Source organism: Rhinichthys klamathensis, unplaced genomic scaffold (assembly GCF_029890125.1).
Source record: "Rhinichthys klamathensis goyatoka isolate OS25496 unplaced genomic scaffold, OSU_Roscu_1.1 h1tg000094l_1, whole genome shotgun sequence".
NCBI classification, from domain to species: domain Eukaryota; kingdom Metazoa; phylum Chordata; class Actinopteri; order Cypriniformes; family Leuciscidae; genus Rhinichthys; species Rhinichthys klamathensis.
Window position 1 is genome coordinate 768408 of NW_026606633.1, and position 20987 is coordinate 789394.

The window sequence follows — 20987 nt, forward strand, 5'->3', positions numbered from 1 at the left end:
GCCGAACCCGAACTCGAGACTCGAAAGATGAACTAATCATTACTCTTTCCGGCCCTGCTGTATCACACACGGCACGGCCCAGCAGACAGATCAGAGTCAGACACTGACGAGTCGACAACTAACGTCTCGAGACACAAGAGGAGGAGAACAAACCTGATAAATATGAAGTTGCAAAGGAAAGAACGTCTCGGATGAGGAGGTGAGGTGAACTAACAGAATCAGACTGCAATAGCCTGAACTTAAAACCCAACAACTAATCAATTCATAAAAATTTCGGTTTCTTATAATTTGGCTTTGGCTGCATTACCCTATAATTTATTTTTATTCTTTTTACAAATGTAATCAACATTTTCGTAAGTTCTAGATGTGTTGGGATATTTAACATGCCATTTTAATTATATTATGCTGAAATGAACGAAATGACTCGAAAAAAGATTCGTTCATTTTGCTGAACGAGACTCAAAGATCCGAGTCAGTAAAATGATCCGAACTTCCCACTACTACTTCTCTCAACGTCATCTGAAACAACGGGTGTGACGTCACCCGAAGCGCAACAATTTGGCCATCATCGAAACCCCATCATCACACTTCCCCCCGGCCCCTAGTCCACACACCAACAAATGCTTCCAAGTATTTCTATACCTTACGGTGTATTTATGTATTTAAATGCTTGTTTTGAGACAACGTTGGTTTGAATTGTTATGGATGAAAAAGTTACAGATATCTTAGGGAATAGGGAGGGCAAAATGGTCATGTGCAATTTACACGTGTATCCTTTCATTTTCAATTTCGGTGTCAAAGCTTCCTACTTCAGCTTCTTTCATGTATTGCAACCCCATGTTAATGCAATATACAGTATATTATAACAGTAGGCCTATGCATTATTCTATTTTTGCTGGTTCCTGTCCTTTTGTTTAAGCCAAGACCCACAGGTGAATATGAAAATGAGTCATTATCTAATTAATTGCTCACTGATTTGCATTTTCAGAACAGAAATTATAACATTGGATAAAATTAAAATTCTGATATATTTACATTTAATCATTTAGCAGACGCTTTTATCCAAAGTGACTTAATTAAACTATAAAGGACAACAATATGCAAGTGCTGGTACCCTTTCCAGTTTAGTCTAACGCAGTATACGTTTAAAAAAAAAAAAAAAAGATATAGAGTAGAAGAGAAAAGCAAAGAAAGTGTTAGTATTAATGGATCAAGTGTTGCCGGAAAGATGAGTCTTCAGCTGTTTCTTGAAAATGGCTAAAGACTCAGCAGCCCGGGTTGAGTTAGGCAGGTCATTCCACTAGCAGGGACCAGTCCAGGTGAAGGTCCCACGAGGCAAGATGGCACCACGAGGCAAGTAATAGCACTTGCATCTATGATATTGCATAAACATGACCCCAAATATGCTGAAATGCTTAAATATTATATATTACCTCTCCATAGAATCCTTCATTTGTGCTCAGAAAGCAAAAACAAATGGAAGAAATAGAAATAATTTCTTTCACAAAAGTATTTTATTTAATTGATCGATTGATTTTGCATTTCAAACAATCAACTGATCTCTTTTGCAGGAGTTGTGACATAAACATCATGAATTAGAAAACCAGGGACTATGTGGCTTGCTCATATTTAGAAAGTATGATGTATTCAGTATTTGATAGTGCGACAGGTTTGAATGCGGCAGTGTAGCACCTGCATTAGCTTCCATACGGCAGTGGTTTCAATGCTTGGTTTAAAATACTGACATTGTTAAAATTATAATTTTGCAATTTTATGTTCATTATACTGTCATTTTTAAAAATGTAGTATGAGTCTAATGACTCATAGTTAAAACTAGTTAAAATTCTGAAATGGAAATGGTTACAACATTCAACAATTTGCAGCATATATTAACCTATTTCATTAGACTATTGTGCATTTTCAATCGCCTTTCTCTGTTATCTGAGGTGCAAAAGGCCCAACCAGCCAATTGAGAGGAGTGTTATTGAGAAGGTACTCCACGACTCCATCCAAAGATTGTCGTACCTGTTAAAAGATGAAGATTGATGAACACTGTCTACATTCTATGTACATTTTATAATAGATTAAAACAGAATAGAGCATGACAATTGATGTACAAAATGGCATACACTCGACTCAAACTGACTGTACCTGGCCTATCTGCTGACGCGTCTGCTGTAAGAGAATGGGTGTGAGTGTCCTGGTGCTGCTCAGAGATGCCTGGAGTTCTTCAGCTGTATGTCGAGCATTCAGAAGCTGTTCCTGCACAGTGCCTGGGAGACCCTGTACGCTGGACACAACACCTGAACATGCTACCTTTAGCTGATCACTCAAACCCCGTACCATGGACAGGGCTCTCCACTCCAGCTCCTATGGGGAGATATCCACATATACACACTGAGAATGTGTCTTGAGTAAGATATTCATATTTTGTATTGCATTTTCAAAGTGAAATACATCCAAAAACAACAAATACAAAGTGTATCTGTACCTCTCCCTTGCCTTTTGCTGCATCCACCTCAGACTCTTCTGTTACTTTTTCCTGCAGTTCTTTGGGCTGCCCTTCCTTCCATTCTTTCCATCTCTGAAGTAACTGCTCCGGAGCGCCCCCTAGCTGCTGGCTGGCACTGGCCAAAGTAGCCCGGGTACTTTCCAGCAGGTCCAAAGTGCTGGTCATTTGAGTCACAGTGGCATGGGTAGTGTCTCTGGCCTTGCGGGCCCTAAGCAGGGACTGCTCAAGCGCCCTCTCCCGAACCTTGGCAGACAGCTTACCCAGGCGGACGAAGTAGCTGGGGCTAGTAGTTACCATGAATCCTTCCTCCTCACCTGGCCTTGGTTCAGCCAGTGCAGCTGGAGGCAGAAGACACAAAACTGATGTCAACACCTTAAATTCATACATATATAGTCAAAGTTTGGGGCCAGTCACATTTGTTTATGGTTTCCAAAGGCTCATAGGCTCCCCAAGGCTGCATTTATTTGATCAAACACAGGGCAAACAAGAGTAATGCTGTGAAATATTATTAAAATAACCAAATTCGATTTCAATGTATTTAAATGTAATGTATTTCTTTTTTATGTCATTTATTGGTGTGATGGCAAAACTGAATTTTCAGCAGCCAGTCTTCAGTGTCACAACATCCTTCAAATCATTGAAGCAAAAACAATATAATAAATAATTTTTAGATTTTAGATAAATTAGATTTTTTTTCAATGTAAAAGGGTTTACTGTCACATTTTTATCAATTTAATGCATGCTTGCTGAATAAAATGTATTAATTTTCTTTCAGAAAATCTTTCTGACTTTTAAACAGTAGTATATACTGTATATATTATAGTAAATAATCAAATAAATATACAGTATATGAAAGAAAATCATACATATTTTTTATTGTATTAAAAACTTTAATTTCTAGGTAATAATGCAATAGCAGGGCTTGAAAGTGAAATGTTTTCTTAAAGCTGCATTCCCTTTTGCTCATTAGCTCTTGCCAGAACTGAAACAAAAAAAGTATTTCCTCCAAGAATGTGCTCTTTGCCCTTTCATTGTGATAATGTATATCCAAACAAGAGGCTAACTGAGAAGAGAACATTTTTAGATTACTTTAGCTGATGTTACCTTTAACTTATATATTTTTTGTCATTTTCAAAGTCATTTTTTAACAATAATTAAATTGCTGGGTCTGAAGTGCAACTCCACTTACCAAGCTCCTTTTCACTAAGTGCAAGGTTCTGATCCACCCAGTCTTCAGAGTGAGTAAGGGCCTTATCTACACCATTACTGACCATCTGGCCCACACGGCTCCCCATGACAGTGTTTATCCCTCCGGTCACAGCCATACGTGTCTTTTCCACACCTCCCAACACGGCCCCCACCACAGCATCCTTTGCTCCTGTTACTGACTGGTACATCATGCCCACTGTGTTGGAGACCAGCTGCAAGTCAAGTCAAGTCACCTTTATTTATATATCGCTTTATACAATACAGATTGTTTCAAAGCAGCTTTACAGTAATAAACAGGAAAAATTATGTATTCTGGCTGTTGTTCAGCTCAGTGTTGAGTCATATCCATTGTAAAGATCATCAATTATTAAATTAGTTAATTTCTATAAAGCAGTACTGCAAAATAAAAAAATGATGTCTTCGTCCAGCTCAGTTCAGTTCTCGTCAGTACATTGAGATCGATAATATTGTTGAATATTAAGTGCAATGGAGATATTTACAATGATTCATTGAGTGATTCAAATGTAGAATAAGTCAGTCTAGGCTTTACCTTGTCTGCTGGTTGTTGTAAAATTGGGAGGTTTTCTTCTACCTTGTCCAGGCCTTTCATGGCATATTCATTTACCACTGCAACTGCAAAAGAGAAAGAACACACAAAACAACTGCTTTTATTTAACAACCAGCAGGAAAAAAAAGTAATACATTGGCAGACAGAAGTTTGCAATAATTGAGATATAATAACATTTTTTAATTAAGATATAATCTTTTTTTTTGAAGAAGTCTCTTCTGCTCTCTAAGACTGAATTTATTTGATACAAATACAGAACAAACAGTAATATTGTGAAATAAAATATTACATTTTAATATAACTGTTTTCTGCAAATTTATTGTAAAATATTATTTATGAAAAAAGCTGAATTTTCAGCAGCCATTTCTTCAGTCTTCAGTGTCACATGACCTTTTAGAAATCATTCTAATATTCTGATTTAATGCTTTATTATTATTGGTGCTCAATTATTAATAATAGTTCTTTTTATTATCAGTGTTAAAAACAGTTTTTGCTGCTTAATATTTTTGTGGAAACTGTGATAAATTTTGCCAGGATTCTTTGATGAATAGAAAGTTAGAAAGAACAGAATTTATTTGAAACTTAAAACTTTCACAACATTATGAACGTCTTTACTGTCATTTTAATCAATTTAATGCATCCTTGTTGAATAAAAGTATTCATTTCAATTTTATTAATTTTTTTTTAGAAAAGATTGTAACAAAATATTAAGAAGCAGCAACGTTTTCAACATTGAAATGTGTATTGAGCAGCAAATGAGCATATTAGAAGGATTTTTGAGGATCATGTGACACTAAAGACTGGAGTAATAATCCTGAAAATTCAGCTTTGCATCACAGGAATAAATTACATTTTAAAATATATTCAGATAGAAAACAGATATTTTAAATTGTAATAATATTTCACAATATTGCTGTTTTTACTGTATTTTTCATCAAATAAATGCAGCATTGATGAACAAAAGAGACTTCTTTCAAAAACATTTAAAAAAAATCATAATTATTCCAAACTTTTGACCATCAGTGTACAAACTACCGTAACTTTACTAACAGCATCTAGGTTTAAGAAACTCACTCTGAGGTTCCAGCCGGTCTAGTATGGGTTTGGAACCCGTTGAAGCAGCGGCACCTAGTGTTCGCACCCCGCTCTCTGCCACCTCCATTACTCCTTTCAGGAGTGGCACGCTGTCTTTAGTAGTGCTGTAAGCATTATACACCGCACCACATGCTGAACTCACCAGCGGCAGGTTGCTCATTCGGGAAACCACACTCTGAAACACAAATTAGTTGCTATTTACTCTACTTTTGATGCACAATGGGGCTCATTCATGAAACATAACAGAACAAACTGTCCATAAAAAGATTTTAATGCTGAACTTCTGTTTTGTAACTGTATGTGAGGGCCATGAAACACATGACTCACTTGTTCCTGAGTAGCCTGTGATGCCTCTGTGTCCATCTCTGCTGACTGCCCATTATCTGCCATTCTGTGGGAAAAATTTTTTTTTGCACTGATAATCATGGATAGTAGAGATCCATCTCAGAAACACAAAGGCACTGGCACCAATAAAACTCAAAGCCTGGTCAGAAAAAAATCAGATAAGCAAATGATGACAGAATTATAAACTATATAAAAATTATAACGCTAATCCTAACACTACAATCTGATTGGTTGGTATGTTGTTCCAGGACCAAGACTGATCATGTCCTACTTGGGCGAGTCACATTAAATGAGGAGTGAACACATCATACTTCTGTGCAAATTACGTGAACCATTATAGATGAACTTGGTTTATCATATCAAATAAGAGACCAAAAAGAAGATTATAATGTAGAATAATATAATATAAAATAATATAAATTTGTATAATTATATAGGCTACATTTATATAATATGCTATGTATATTTTATTTACAAAACAACAATTTATATTTATTTAAAGTCTTTCTTTAAACCTAAGAAGAGAACTTTCACTTATATTATCTTTTGTAGCAAAGCCGTGTCCTCTCAACCTCCCTTTAGTTTAGGTGGTCGAAAACGAATAATAATAGGACATAAAAATCTATTTTGTGACACTTATAAAGCTCAGATAACAGTGGGGAAATCATCCTCCATTGGCAAGATAACATATCTTTGCTACATTTTAAAGAAGTGGGCGTTAAGATCCCGTCATCGTAATGATGACCTTCGTAATGACAAATCAAGAGCGTTGAATAGAGGAAAAGGCGTAAACTTTCACCCACTTCCTGAGAAATTTTATTGTTGCGCCATTGATTCCGTGTGGATTGGAATCTGACAGCTAGAGGAGACTGAAACAATATACTTGACAAACCGTCTTAACAACATTTTAATCTTACAATAGACTTTTTTGCGTACTGTAGTCATAAATGTATTTTTGTTTCTGAGTCGCGGCTTGTTTAACTGCGCGTGAAGAAACTTTTAGCCAACTGAAGAAAAAACGTAAGCGTAGGCTCGCGCTCGGTCTTTGATAGATCTATCTACTGACATAACATTAACGCACCGATGAAAAAAAACTGTTACTTGCCATCCCACAAAACTCTTGTCAGACTCATTTTCCTACTGTCTTAGACAGCTGTCATAGAAACTGACCTGTTATTGATCTCTGTTGTCCCTCGCTGACCCGCGTGCAGTATGTGGGAGTCTCAATGTAATCGCTGTGTCTAGGCAAGAGCCTGAGTCAACTTGACGCAATAAAAGTGCAAAGTTAGGCGGAGTTCTTTGAAACAAACCAATCAGCCTCTATGAGATCTCTTATTATGAAACTACCCTCAATTATGGATTCCTTCTTTTAAAATTGTTGCCTTTTTAGCATATTTAATATGATTATTATTGCCTCTCTCTCTAAACCTAAATGTTCCTCAGATTAATTATTGTTTGGCCAGACTCCCCAAATTGTGCCACCCAAGAAAAATCTGTTTAAACAAAGCATTTTTAAAAACAACCTATAATTATTATTATTACTGTAAAATGTCTCCAGAATACAATTGTCTTAAATGAGAACATAATCTATTATAACATTTTATGTATCCTGTTAATGAGCTACTTAATCTCATAGTATTTTGGACCTTTATATACCAGATTTATCAGGGTGCTGATAAAGATACTGGCAGATTACCAGTTATCATTGTCATTAACCTTTTGAGTTCATCTGAGGTGAAAGAAGCAATATGATACTCAAGTATGTAACTAAACATCTTTGGAAGTCTCGAGCTGCACAGCATGAGTTTTTGAAGCCCAGACAGGCCTCTGAGGTTCTGGTTTGGTCCATAATCCATCCCTATCCCTCCTTGTCTATGGCGGTTAACACTCTGACAACCACACAAGATAAGATATGGAATCTTATGACGATATGAAATCAGTGATAAAAAAACCCGCCTCTACACTAATGCTAATCATTTCAGATAATGGTGATGTGTAAGTTGTTGATGACGTGTACACTTTAACTGATACTGCACTATACTGAAAAAAATACCTATTTTGTTTTCAAACATTTGACTTGGCAGCGGCTGCGAGCTTAAGTACAATCAACTTGGATGTTTAAGTCATTTCAACTTATATTGCATTAAACTGACTTAAAATAAGTTGAATCTTGTATAGCATAAAAAAGTTGAAAATTGCTTAACTTATTTTGATGAGTTAAAGCAATGTAAAAACATGTTGTTGTAACTTATTGATCATATATATATATATATATATATATATATATTTACAGTGTAGTGTTTTCATTTAGCTTTTATTTTTATATTTCAATTTTAATTTAGTTTTAGTAATTTTGTTAGGTGCTTTTGTCATTTGTTTTATTTATAAAATATACAGTATGTCTATATAGATTTAATGTTTTTAAGTAGAAATGTTTGTACTTCGACCTAAACTTATTTCAGATTGTTGCCAAGGCAAAGTTTGTAAGTTTTTAATTTAATATTTTATTTTATTTCAATTACAGAAAACGATTTTTATTAGTTTTAGTTAACAGTATAACAATACTGAAGCAGATAATGGAAATGAGAATTACAAAACAAAACACTTCGAATGAATGAATCATATCTTTCTTATGATATTTTATGTGTGATGCAAGCAAAGTCAAATTCAGTTAACGTCCACAGTACTTTTTAGAGAGTCTCCATTTAATTCATGAAAAGTAATATTCAAATTACAAAAATCATAATGATAATAATTTATTCACTGACTCACTGTAGATAGACAATTCTTTGGTAGTGAAGAAATATTCAAAATAAAGATTTGAGAAAACACACAAGTGCTAAATAAATTTGAACCAAGACAAATTAATCAAAACACAAACACTGCTGCCCCACAACTGTTAAAACACTACTTTTTTTTTTTTTTACCTTGTTTAAACTGTTAGTGTCATCGAAGTCTTACGTGTTCAATGTAACAAAAATAAGTGTCTTTCAATTACTGTGAGAACAAAAGGCAAAATATGGCACATTCTATACATCTGTTGACATATTACCAGGAGTCAGGGCCAACTAACATGCATTACATACCAGATTAAAAGGTTGAATTAGAAAGAACAAAGTTAAGGCAAAAAATTCTGCAAGTCTTTTGAAACCAAACTATAGAAACCATTAGGTGTTAAAATGCCTGAGTGTAAAAAAAAAAATCATTTTAGTGTAAGACATGTTTTTGTATTCACCGGGTACACAGATCCTCTGGAAAATCTTGCACATTATTGTGCTGGTTGATGGAAATGTCTGACTTGTTTTAATGCTCACTTTACAATCTCACACTCATTTTTCACAGCTTTTTACATTTTCTCTTTTAGTTAACAAATCTTTTAAAACTTCCAAAATCCTTTTTTCATAGATATCATGGATATTTATTCATCTCTTACAAAAACATACGTATAAAAAAGAAACAGAAACGTATATCATTAATATAGCATTGCTTGAAGACAGAAGACAGGAAAGCTATAAGAAGTGGACCAAGCGCTCTTTTCAGTACACACACCCATTGACTCCACCAACTCCATAGCAAGTGCCACTGTATCAGTGAGGAAGGCAGCTCAATCCAGGTTTCCAAACAGAAACCCATCCTATTGGTGTGGTGTCAACACACCTTAAAGACACAATATTGATCCATTCGTGAAAGGAAACCGCAGACTTGATAAAACCAAGCAGGAACCAATCAGAATGCATATTTTTGCATTCGTCACACAGCTCACAATATGAGAAACACAGAAATAGAGATAAAATGCTTAGAATAGGCAGAGAAAGTCATGAGGTTTCAGCCTTCATACACCTGGTTTCATCATAGATACCTATATATTGTGATATCTTGAGGAAACGGTTGTTCTTTCTCAAGGTTGGCCTTAAAGATAGAAAGTAAATGCAATTGCTTTGCTGTGCCAGGATTCTTAGTGAGCCAGTCTAAGCACTTTAAGTCTAGGGATGCAGTCCACATTGTCCACACAGTGCACAAGGGGACAGGGGGAGGACACGTTGATGACAAAGATGACATCACAGCTACTGCAGATCATCTTCAATACTGACGCAAGAGTTCCATCATTACCGTTGATAAGATAAAGGCAACATGGCTGTCATTTGTTTTCTCTTCCCACAGCTTCTTTCGTTCCCCTCTCACTCTCAGAGGAAGTCGTGTAGGCCTCAAGGCTGGGAAGAGATGTGCTCTTATGCAAATACTGACGAGGAGCAGGAAACTATCCTGCACATGTGCAAAATATCCAGCAATAGGGAGGGTGGGATGTGTCTCTTTACATGTGGGCCAGACGGGAAGATGGAGGCACATGCTACTATGTGACAAGCCTTTTATTTCAAAAGGCAGAATTGAAGAGCTTGAGATGCCTAAATCAGTTCGGACATGTTTTGAAGTCAACAAACTTGCCTTGCAATAGTTTATAAAAGCCCATTTTCTAGTACTCCACCCACTATAGTCTTTTTATGATGCCCGCTCAGGTTCAAAAAAAGGTCTGAGGTCACAGCGTGACCTTGCTGAGCCTGAGGGACAGACTGGAGCGTTGCTGCGTGCGTGGTAATGTGGAGCTGCAGCGACTGCGCAGCTGAACCGGCCTCCCCTCAGAACCACGCAGACGCAACAGGAAGTCAAAGTTCGCAGACGTGCTCATGGCGTAAAACACGTTGGCATTGTCAGGGATGACCAACTCTGGAGAAAAAGAAAAAAGATTGCAAACATGATGCGGGGATTCCATCATAACAAGCTTAAATAGATTAGAGCACTAAGATTTAAAAATGTGTGAGACACACAAGATCCACAAGTTTTAATGTTGTACCTCTCTCCTCAGAGATGACCTGCACCAGCTCGTAGTCGGCAGCCTGCTCACCCTCCAGATTGTGTTTGGCCATGGCTCGAGAGATCACCGCTGGAGTTTTGTCTTGACTGGTCAGCTGCATGGAGAAACAATCATTCGTTTTACAACTCTTTATGAGCTTAGTGCTATTTGCAGCCAAGAATGATGATCCATTTGTGTCCTATATTATAAAAACAGCTATATATTTTCAAATATAAAAACCCATTTATACTGTGTAATAACAACAGTAAGTGAGATATAAAAAAAAACAGCCTGTGGTTTGCAAAATTAAATAATTGTCTGATATATTCACACTGTACTAAAGCCAAAATAAATTATCAAATTAGTATCTAAAAAAAAACGTATTTGTAAGTTGACAGTGTTAATTCCATTCCCTCCCCAACTATTAATGTGGAATGTATAAACCTAAATAGGAAAAAATTAAAAATGTTATTAAATTATTGAATTTTATATAATAAAAAGAATATTTTTTATATATTGCTTATAATATTTATTACCTGTTGAATTTAAATAATTCTAAAGCACTTTAAACTTATGTACATTGTAAGGAAGGAGAGATGAACACTTAGAAATATATATTTTTTCTTCACAAAACAATATATAGATTTTAGATTTCTTTCTGCTAAAAATGAAAAGAATAAAATAATCACAGTTAATCTCACAATATTTGCCTAGACCCCAGACCACAACTTGAAAACTAATGTATTCTTTTTTTAAAGCATATCTGCCTGATTTTAAACACTAATTAGCAATAATTAAAATGTCTTTTAATATAATTAAATATAAAAAGGGTGTTAAACTCCAGAGCAAGTAGGTAATCAATCAGTAACTAATCGTACTATATTTGACCAATATATTAACAATGGTCAAATATACTTTTAATATAAGCAAGAATAGATTGCACACACTGATAAAGTAGATGAATGTTATTCATCACTAACCATGATACTCTTGTAGAGGTTGCCGTTTCCCTGTTCGAGGCTTACTCGGATGATGCATGCATCCTGAGCTTGTGTGTTATAGGCAGGTGGAAAAGAGGGTGATGTGGGGGTCATGGGCGTCAGTGACATGGAGCGCCGATGGTTGCAGGGGGGCCCGGGCAAGGTTGGGGAGGCCATAGAAGCACTGGCTGTAGAGGAGGAGGTGTCCATGGAGTGCAATGAGGTGCAAGAGGAAGACTCGGACAGCTATTGTAACCAAACAGATGTCTGTTTTAATACTTTCATTTAATACAACAGTATATCAAGAATTTTGCCATGATTTAGGATGTTTGTACCTTCTTAAGATGAGTGTCTATAGAGTGCGTGGGTGTCATGCCTTCACTCTCTGAGGGACTAGAGTCACTGGAAGACACACTGACTGAGTCCATGCTCTCCCCTGAGCTGCCAGTAGGAGGCGACCGAGGACTCTCTCTCACAGGAGAGCTTGTGTTTGTGGCATCAGGTCCTAAGAAGAGTCTAAAGAGGTTGTAAGGACAAAAAAGATAAATGAAATACCTAACAAGTCTTCCTCTTTGAATATGCATTACTGTTCAAAAGTTTGGGGTCAGTAAGATTTTTAATGTTTTTGAGAGAAGTCTCTTTTCCTCACCCAGGCTGCATGTATTTGATTAAAATACAGTAAAAACAGTAATATGGTTAAATATTATTGCTATTTAAAATTACAGTTTTAATATATTTAAAAATACAATTTATCCCTGTGATGAACAGGAGTGAACAGGAAAGCATTCGTTTGAAATAGAAATCTTTTGTAACAAAGTAAAAGGTCACTTATAGGCATCTCTACTGTCACTTATAGGCATGTTTTCTTTATTTCATGGGGTCTTAAGTATAAAGCTTGATTGATTCAGATATTAAAATTTTGGTTTTAGGTCACTCACAGGCTCAATCTCTTCACCATACTCTTGCGGGGTTTTGGTGACGTTGGGCTGTTGTCTCCCAATCTTTCGACTTCACACGACAGCGCATAGCTGAGTGACAAACATGAGTGACCAATATTAGCAATGAGACTAACACATAAAAAAAAAGAGAGAGAGAAAAAAGTGTGTACCTCTCCTCTTCTGAATGCTGAGGCTGACTTTTAAACCAGCGCAGAAATGTGGGGTCAGGGGTCAGACAGTAACTGTTGCACGCAGACTGCAGGAGCTTAATCTGAGCGATCACTTCAAACTCCTGTAAAGAGAGAGATTTTGTTCAACATTCCCACAGACCTAAGGGATTCAACAGATGTTTTGACTATAATAAAGACCAAATAATAAGGAATGTTGTACTTACTCTGCGCCGCTTTTCGAAATTAATCAGTCCTCCCTGTGAAGCACAGAAAGAAACTTTAGTCCAGATTCTCCACATGATTTTACTCATGAAAAGTTTGATTACAGTGCTTGTGAAACAATCCAAAAGAAGGTCAAATAAACCTTGGTAATGAAAACCTTACTGGTCTGGGAATGCTAGGTCAATAATAACACCAGAGATAATTCTTTATGAGGTTTTCTTTTACTCTGGGAATTTGTGGTGGATGAACAGCTGACTCACCTCCGCTTGGTCAGGCAGTGCTGTATCAAGCATGGTCAGATCGGTGAGAAATGTACCCAGGTATGGGATCGTCCCCTGCATGGCACCCTGGAAACAATATAGTTATGTATATTTTTGTCTGCTTCAAGCTAACATGGTACTTTTTCACTCACTTTAACACTTTAACTCTTGCTCTCAAATAAAGTACCGGTACGTATACATACTATCTTTTGGGGCTTTTTTTTACTAACTCACCATCTCTTTCTGCAACTGCAGTCTCTTTTGGGATCTTTTCTGGTGGTCTTTGCCACAGCTGTCAAGACTGGCAAATTTTGAGGTGCCCTCCTGAAGATCAGAGAGATGTCATTAGTTTTTAGCAAGCCAAGAAGAAATAAATCTTCTGTACTGTTTTTTTTAAACAGTTAGTTAAATGGAGTTAACACTTTTGTTGGTAGCTAAAAGCATAATCAAATTAACCTAAAAACATAATAAACAAACATGATTCCATGTGCGCCTTATTAGTGAACGCTAACTTACAAAATGCCTCTGTGCAAAGAAAACACAACATAAGCAGAACTGTGAATGAGAGACGTGTGTGAGCTCACCCTCATTAGCAGTTCCCGGCTTGTAAGGTAATTATTCTGGTCGGAGAAGATATCGGAAAGCTCTTCAAACATCTGCATGCTGTCTCTAATGTAGCATAGTGGAATAAAAACAATTCGAGATTATGAACATGTCATAATAACAGAATACACTACACCGTTCAAAAGTTTGGGATCAGTAAGGCTTGTTGGTTTTTTAAAAAGACGATTCTAATGTTCACCAAGGCTGCATTTATGTGATCAAATACAGTTAAACCAGTGAAATATTGTTACAATTTCATTTTTATTTTATTTTAATATACACTCACCTAAAGGATTATTAGGAACACCATACTAATACTGTGTTTGACTCCCTTTCGCCTTCAGAACTGCCTTAATTCTACGTGGCATTGATTCAACAAGGTGCTGAAAGCATTCTTTAGAAATGTTGGCCCATATTGATAGGATAGCATCTTGCAGTTGATGGAGATTTGTGGGATGCACATCCAGGGCACGAAGCTCCCGTTCCACCACATCCCAAAGATGCTCTATTGGGTTGAGATCTGGTGACTGTGGGGGCCATTTTAGTACAGTGAACTCATTGTCATGTTCAAGAAACCAATTTGAAATGATTTGAGCTTTGTGACATGGTGCATTATCCTGCTGGAAGTAGCCATCAGAGGATGGGTACATGGTGGCCATAAAGGGATGGACATGGTCAGAAACAATGCTCAGGTAGGCCGTGGCATTTAAACGATGCCAATTGGCACTAAGGGGCCTAAAGTGTGCCAAGAAAACATCCCCCACACCATTACACCACCACCACCAGCCTGCACAGTGGTAACAAGGCATGATGGATCCATGTTCTCATTCTGTTTACGCCAAATTCTGACTCTACCATCTGAATGTCTCAACAGAAATCGAGACTCATCAGACCAGGCAACATTTTTCCAGTCTTCAACTGTCCAATTTTGGTGAGCTCTTGCAAATTGTAGCCTATTTTTCCTATTTGTAGTGGAGATGAGTGGTACCCGGTGGGTTCTTCTGCTGTTGTAGCCCATCCGCCTCAAGGTTGTGCGTGTTGTGGCTTCACAAATGCTTTGCTGCATACCTCGGTTGTAACGAGTGGTTATTTCAGTCAAAGTTGCTCTTCTATCAGCTTGAATCAGTCGACCCATTCTCCTCTGACCTCTAGCATCAACAAGGCATTTTCGCCTTACACCATTCTTTGTAAACCCTAGAAATGGTTGTGCGTGAAAATCCCAGTAATTGAGCAGATTGTGAAATACTCAGACCGGCCTGTCTGGCACCAACAACCATGCCACACTCAAAATTGCTTAAATCACCTCTCTTTCCCATTCTGACATTCAGTTTGGAGTTCAGGAGATTGTCTTGACCAGGACCACACCCCTAAATGCATTGAAGCAACTGCCATGTGATTGGTTGATTAGATAATTGCATTAATGAGAAATTGAACAGGTGTTCCTAATAATCCTTTAGGTGAGTGTATTTTAAAATGTAATTTATTCCTGTGATGCAAAGCTGAATTTTCAGCATCATTACTCCAGTCTTCAGTGTCACATGATCCTTCAGAAATCATTCTAATATGCTGATTTGCTGCTCAATGCACATTTTTTATTATTATCAATGTTGAAAATGGCTGTGCAGCTTAATGTTTGATACAGATTGTGATACAGTCTTTTTTCAGGACTCTTTGATAGAAGAGAAAGCTTGAAGAACATTAATTTGAAATAATAATCTTTTCTAACATTGTGAATGTCTTTACTGTAATTTTTTGATCAATTTAATGCATCCTTGCTGAATAAAAATGTATTTAAAATAAATAAATAAATAATAACGATCCCAAACTTTTAAATGGTAGTATATATCCATCTAGACACGTAACTAGTAACCATAACATAACTGGTAAACATAACCAATAATATTAAAAGGATATGAATAATTTTAGCACCCTATATAGTGTTTAAAAATAAAGAAAAGACTGACAGGCTTGTTTATTGACAGAACTTACTTGGCAACAGAGGCCCACGTTCTCTTCAGTCTGTAGATGGGGTTGGACTGCAGCGCCGACACTATGGCTCTTAGAGACGAGAAGTTCTTACGAATGCGACACTCCTGAGAAAGTTAATCCATATTTACACATTTTCTTTTACAAATGGTCCTAATTACACTTTATCCGAAATCTTTTGGGAGGCTGAATGACATTATTATGTCTACTTTGGTTTATCTAGATCTAAACTAAAACAGTTATGTCTTACAAAGACATAGATTAGGTGTAACTCTTTACCAAAATGCACAGAGAATGGTAAATGCCTTTTGTAAAAAAAATATATTACAGATCAACATCAGGCTTTAATTTTGCCAGGAAATCTAAAGTGTTGCTGGAAAATCAAGCGACACTAAAGTGCAGCAGTTCTCAAGAACCAGAGGTCGAAAAGTTTGAACATGAGCATTAAGTTATATTGGGACCATTCAAGCGTGTCTGTGTGTTGGGTTATGCACCTGTGCAATGTCAATCCAGCGCTGGATAATGCGAGCACGCAAATGTGGGCGTATCTGACGCTGGCGAAGGATGGTGCTGACCACACACGTTGTTACCGCATTAAATTGGGTGATGGTGGCACGTATGGTGGGCGCGCTCTGTTTGCCGTCCTTTTTATCACGCTGAGACCAGATAGAGCCCAAACAGTGATGAGGAACCACCCTCTTAAATAGCAGCTGTGGAAGGAAGGAAATATTTCATTGCTTGATTCAAAGAATGTGCAAAATAAAGTTTGCATCATTACTATATACAGCTTTCTCTCTCACCGCATCCATATAGGTCAGCTGCTCTGCTACAAGGTCAACTTCGAAGGAGAAGAAGTCCTCTTGCAAATCGATCTCCACTTCCTCATCTTCCCCAAGGCAGAATGGGTTGGTGTACTGAAAGCCTCCTGCAACAAATGGACAGCAGGTGTTTTTGTATGCACAGGAAGACTGAACAAACATGAATAGACAAAGGAGGTATAAAGTTCGATAGAGGTACGGATAAAATAATTAATCCGGATATGACTTGCCTTCAGACTCATTCTCTAGACTGGCCTGGACACGCAATTGTTCTAGCAGACTCTGAGCCCGGCGCATTGGCTCTGAGCCCGGCATGGCCTTCTGCAGGAAACCCAGCACACGATGCAAACTCGGATATGATGGAGGTTCCTGGAAGTCCTCTGGACACTGATCCAACCAGGCTCTCAGAATAGAGGCCAAAGCACTGGAAAAAAAAGAAAGAAAAATAACACATAGATGTTTGTATAAACCAGAAAAAACCAGATGGCGCAAACTAGTGAGGGAATCTTTCATAGTACACTTTAACTGGAATTCTGTGATTCATGCAGCAACCAAACACTATTCATTAGTTCCCTTTTATTTCTAATCGCTTCCAAACTCACATACACACAATAGCACAGAGTTTGACCTCTATTTTTAAGCTTCTATGGAAATGAAACAACAAACACAAGAGCTGCCAGAAGTCACTGCAGATATAACAGCACAGATAACCACGCCGAAGACACTCACGTTCTCACAGCGCCTCTGCTCTCTCCAGTCTGACACTGGTTACGCTCCCCCTCACAATCCTCAAAACTGCCATACCTGTGAAAGAAGAGAGAAACCAGCTGGTGAACATGCTGACAAATGGCGAAGGGAGTAACCACTGTATAAGAACCCAAAATAAAGTATAAAATATCAGGTATGAAAGTAAAATAAAAATTTTGGATTCCCACATTTTCAGACAAATAAATGACCATGATTTTTCCATGACTTTTCTAGTCATTTGCGATGACTATTATGCATTTTTAAAGAGGACCTACGATGCCCTTTTACAATTTCTTGATTTCTTGAAGTTTTCATGGTTGAATTTTCAAAAAACACAAATTGGATGGGAATAATTTAAATGAGGAATATTGTGACGTGTACATTCTAAGTAGAAAATACAAGACTGCAAATCGAGGCGTTTCAGAAGTTCAGGAACAATGCTTACTGATATAGAGAATAACTCCCTTTGGAGTGACTTTGTGCTTTGTAACTTTCATGTTCAAACAGCAACATTACACACTAAAGTAAGTTGAAAATCTAAAAAAAAGCATAATAGGCCCTTTAAAAAAAAATGTTTTGACTATAAAAACTTCCATAACTTTTTATTCATTTCCAAGACATTTTGTCAGGCCTAAAATTCCCTGATATTTCCATGTCTTCCAAGACTGTTGGGATTCCTGTAGATCTTAACCGACTGTGTTTAAGTTAATACCTTGCCAAGATGGGCATTTCTACTTCCTAAGCTGATCACCGCAAGGCTCTTGCGTGTACGCAAAAGTGAGCATTCAAAACAGCCAGTCAGAATGCATTCAGGTTTATCTTGACATTTATGATGTGTATTAACACATAAACATGCACACATGTGTACACACCTGTCCAGCAGCAACTCCAGTACATTCTGTGTGGTGGCAAAGGCCCTGTATGTGGAGAGGAAGATGCTGGTGTAGGTCAGGTCATTATCACCGAACGCTGTGAGGAGCGTCTCTACCAAGCGCTCAAGTGTCCCCGCCCGGATACTCCTGATCTTACACGTCTCCAACTGACTGACCGTGTGACCTGGGGGCAAGCGGTCACCCTCTGCCTGAGAGAGCAAAGCAAGAGGAGAGAAAAATACCGTGAGAGAAATATAAAATCAGTTCAATTAAACACGCACCCAAGTATCGTGCAGAGAAACAGAGGGAGAAAAGCAGAAATAAACAGGGCAAAGAATGAGACCTTGGTACTGCAAGCACGCTACAACAGGAAACTCTACAATCTGCTTTTAATCAGAGCAATCCTCCTCCTCCCTCTCTGAGACACGCTGGAAAGTCGGCAGACTTTTTAAAAATGCTTCATTAGTTGAAAAATACAATGGTTGTGTGGTTCACAGGCCTATGTGATTTAAAAGTTGCCACAAAAAGGTGAATATTATAGTTAACTCAAACTAAAACTGGAACAAACAAAAAAAACATTTATTACATAACTGAAATAAAATAAAATACATAAAACTTAAACTTATTTTATTTCAGCTAGCTGTCAAGGCAACATTTCTGCCTAGTTTAACCTAATAAACTAACTAACTAAACTAAAACTGAAATAAAAATTAATTAAAACTTTAGACATATTTTTAAAAACCATAAACTATTTAAAAATGACAAAAAAATAACAAAATTACTAAAACTTTAACAACAATTAAAATGAAAACAGAAAATATAAAAATAACAAATAAAAACCCCAGACTCAAAATATTAATAAAAACAATAATAGTATCTCAATGATACAAAAGTAACACTGTATCAGTGGAACAGCAAGAATACTAACCTTTTAAACGAACAAATAACGTGAAAACTAGGTCAAACATTAAGCACCGTGACCTCTCTAAAACAGAGCTCTAACTGATGCCCGAATGTAAAACTTGCTTTCTTTTAATTGCAACGTCAATCAAATCTGCATTTACATTTTTACAGCATGAGTACTGTAAAGTTAACTTGCTTTTGAAATCAGCATTATCATGAATGTCATATTTATGAAATGAACTGTTTTTTTACAATGTAGAAACATCTGTGTTACAACAAACTAAAGCCCTATGGAAATCACGTCAGCTCATAAGTGCTTTGTTTTCAGAAGGGTGTTGACAATATGGAAAAAGTTATTCAAGGTTAAAGCAACAGATTATACCATATTCACCGCTGTAATTCGGAACGGAGCCATAACAGCATGGCTTCATAAAATAACAATGTTGTATAAACCTTGAAGCTCATACAGCAAATTTTTGGTTGAAAACCTTTGCAACAGAGAATGTTTTCCTGTCAATAAAACACATAATAAATAGCTATCACATTGAGGAAAACAAAGAAGGTATTTTGAAGAACTGTTTTTGTCCATACAATTAAAGACAATGGGGTCCAAAAAAACATGATTGAAAAACATTTTTCAAAAGAAAAATCTTCTTTGTGTAGAATAAAGTAAGTCATACAGGTTTGGATGACATGAATGTGAGTAAACGATGACAGAATTGAAATTTTTGGGTGAAATATCCCTTTAACCAAGCTTTTACCAAACAAACAACTGTAGGCCTATATAAAGTTTCATGTGTTTTCTTGCAACGCCATAACCATGAAGACTAATGACTAGAACACTATAAGAACCCCACAAATAAAATACTTCCGTAAACCATAAAAAGCTTTAAATGGTCACCCTTAATATCCCCTACTGTCTGGCCAGCCCAGCATGGGCAGCTGAAGTGTTTCTTTAAATAAGAGTGGAAGTGCATTCAGATCAAAGGCCTCCGCTCACCCCCAGCCATCTTGCGCCTTTGTTAGCCGCCTGCTGGATTTGAACCCTCTTTAGCGTCACGTTGTATATGGCTCCTTCCTCGACCTCCTCTCCCCAGTCCTGCACAGAGCTCTGAAGAGGGAGAAAGCAATCAACGTTACGCCATTTGGAATGTTGTGGACTAAAACGGGGAACAATATGTCTTAGTTCGGCATAAACAGGAACCGTACTTAAATTTTAGTATCAAAAAACTGACAGACATGATGGGGTGTGTGGAGGAGAGAAAATGATAACTCATTTGGAGGAAGGAGACACAGAGAGAGGGGGAGAGACAAGAAATGAGATCAGAGCTGGCATGGGGTTTTAAAAATCAGCCTAAGAGCTTTTACAGATTCTTAATAGGGAAGGATTTCTCCATCCAGCCTTGGAGTTCAAGAACTAAACTCAGAGAAGTCTATAAACATACACACTCATATGCTTTCTCAGACAGACACACACACACACACAAATACAAACAGTATAATGTGATGCCCAGCATTAAGTGTCTGGATGAGTGGAGTCTTTCAGGCTGTGCACAGCTTAACACTCATATTAAACTGTCAGACAGAGGATTTTGATAATTTCTGCCCTCTTCAGTCAATAACAATAAAGTAGAGCTGTGATATATGAAACCCTCCATAGTCTCTCATATTCAAAGTCTCTCTGTCTATCATCTCCATTAAAGTCAGATCTTTTCTTCGATGTTGTGATGTACTATCATTGTTGGGGTTTACAGTAGAGCTCAAAAGTTTACATATCCCTTGCAGAATCAGCTAAATTAATTACTTATTTTAACAAAATAAGAGGGATTTTTCTGAAGAACATTGTGCAGTTTAACTGCTCAGAACAAACAAGGGACTCAACCATCAAAAAAGGTAGTGGATCATCCAAG

General features: G+C 37.1%; 2 protein-coding genes across 4 annotated transcripts in view; both read right to left on the reverse strand.

Annotated features, from left to right (window-relative positions):
- The window catches only part of rgl1 (ral guanine nucleotide dissociation stimulator-like 1), a 222516-nt gene that overhangs the window by 178287 nt on the left and 23242 nt on the right, over positions 1–20987 (reverse strand). For 2 of the 3 annotated variants that reach the window (XM_056252321.1, XM_056252323.1), the window contains 17 exons: positions 20078–20188; positions 18175–18383; positions 17285–17359; positions 16786–16979; positions 16538–16662; positions 16232–16447; positions 15741–15844; positions 13733–13817; positions 13383–13472; positions 13149–13235; positions 12891–12923; positions 12667–12788; positions 12497–12586; positions 11894–12074; positions 11559–11804; positions 10579–10693; positions 8414–10451 (listed from right to left, as the gene is read on the reverse strand). In XM_056252321.1, coding sequence (XP_056108296.1) covers positions 10264–10451; positions 10579–10693; positions 11559–11804; positions 11894–12074; positions 12497–12586; positions 12667–12788; positions 12891–12923; positions 13149–13235; positions 13383–13472; positions 13733–13817; positions 15741–15844; positions 16232–16447; positions 16538–16662; positions 16786–16979; positions 17285–17359; positions 18175–18383; positions 20078–20188 — 2271 coding nt within the window. In that variant the 3' untranslated portion in view covers positions 8414–10263. Of the gene's footprint in view, positions 1–8413; positions 10452–10578; positions 10694–11558; positions 11805–11893; positions 12075–12496; positions 12587–12666; positions 12789–12890; positions 12924–13148; positions 13236–13382; positions 13473–13732; positions 13818–15740; positions 15845–16231; positions 16448–16537; positions 16663–16785; positions 16980–17284; positions 17360–18174; positions 18384–20077; positions 20189–20987 lie in introns of those variants that run through there. The other variant, XM_056252322.1, reaches the window with a different exon arrangement.
- Positions 1493–7001, reverse strand: plin3 (perilipin 3). The gene is made up of 8 exons (XM_056252324.1): positions 6900–7001; positions 5712–5775; positions 5364–5559; positions 4272–4354; positions 3702–3933; positions 2492–2850; positions 2152–2370; positions 1493–2025 (listed from the first exon to the last, which is right to left on the reverse strand). Exons 2-8 carry the CDS (start codon positions 5772–5774, stop codon positions 1921–1923), a joined length of 1257 nt encoding a protein of 418 aa, XP_056108299.1. The 5' UTR covers position 5775; positions 6900–7001; the 3' UTR covers positions 1493–1920.

Coding starts and splice junctions, on each gene's coding strand:
- plin3 (XM_056252324.1), bottom strand. CDS start 5,774: ATGGCAGATAATGGGCAGTCAGCAGAGATGGACACAGAGGCATCACAG. Junction 2,371..2,491: donor CAGCAAAAGGCAAGGGAGAG/GTACAGATACAC, acceptor ATCTCCCCATAG/GAGCTGGAGTGGAGAGCCCT. Junction 2,026..2,151: donor CGCGTCAGCAGATAGGCCAG/GTACAGTCAGTT, acceptor ATCTTTTAACAG/GTACGACAATCTTTGGATGG.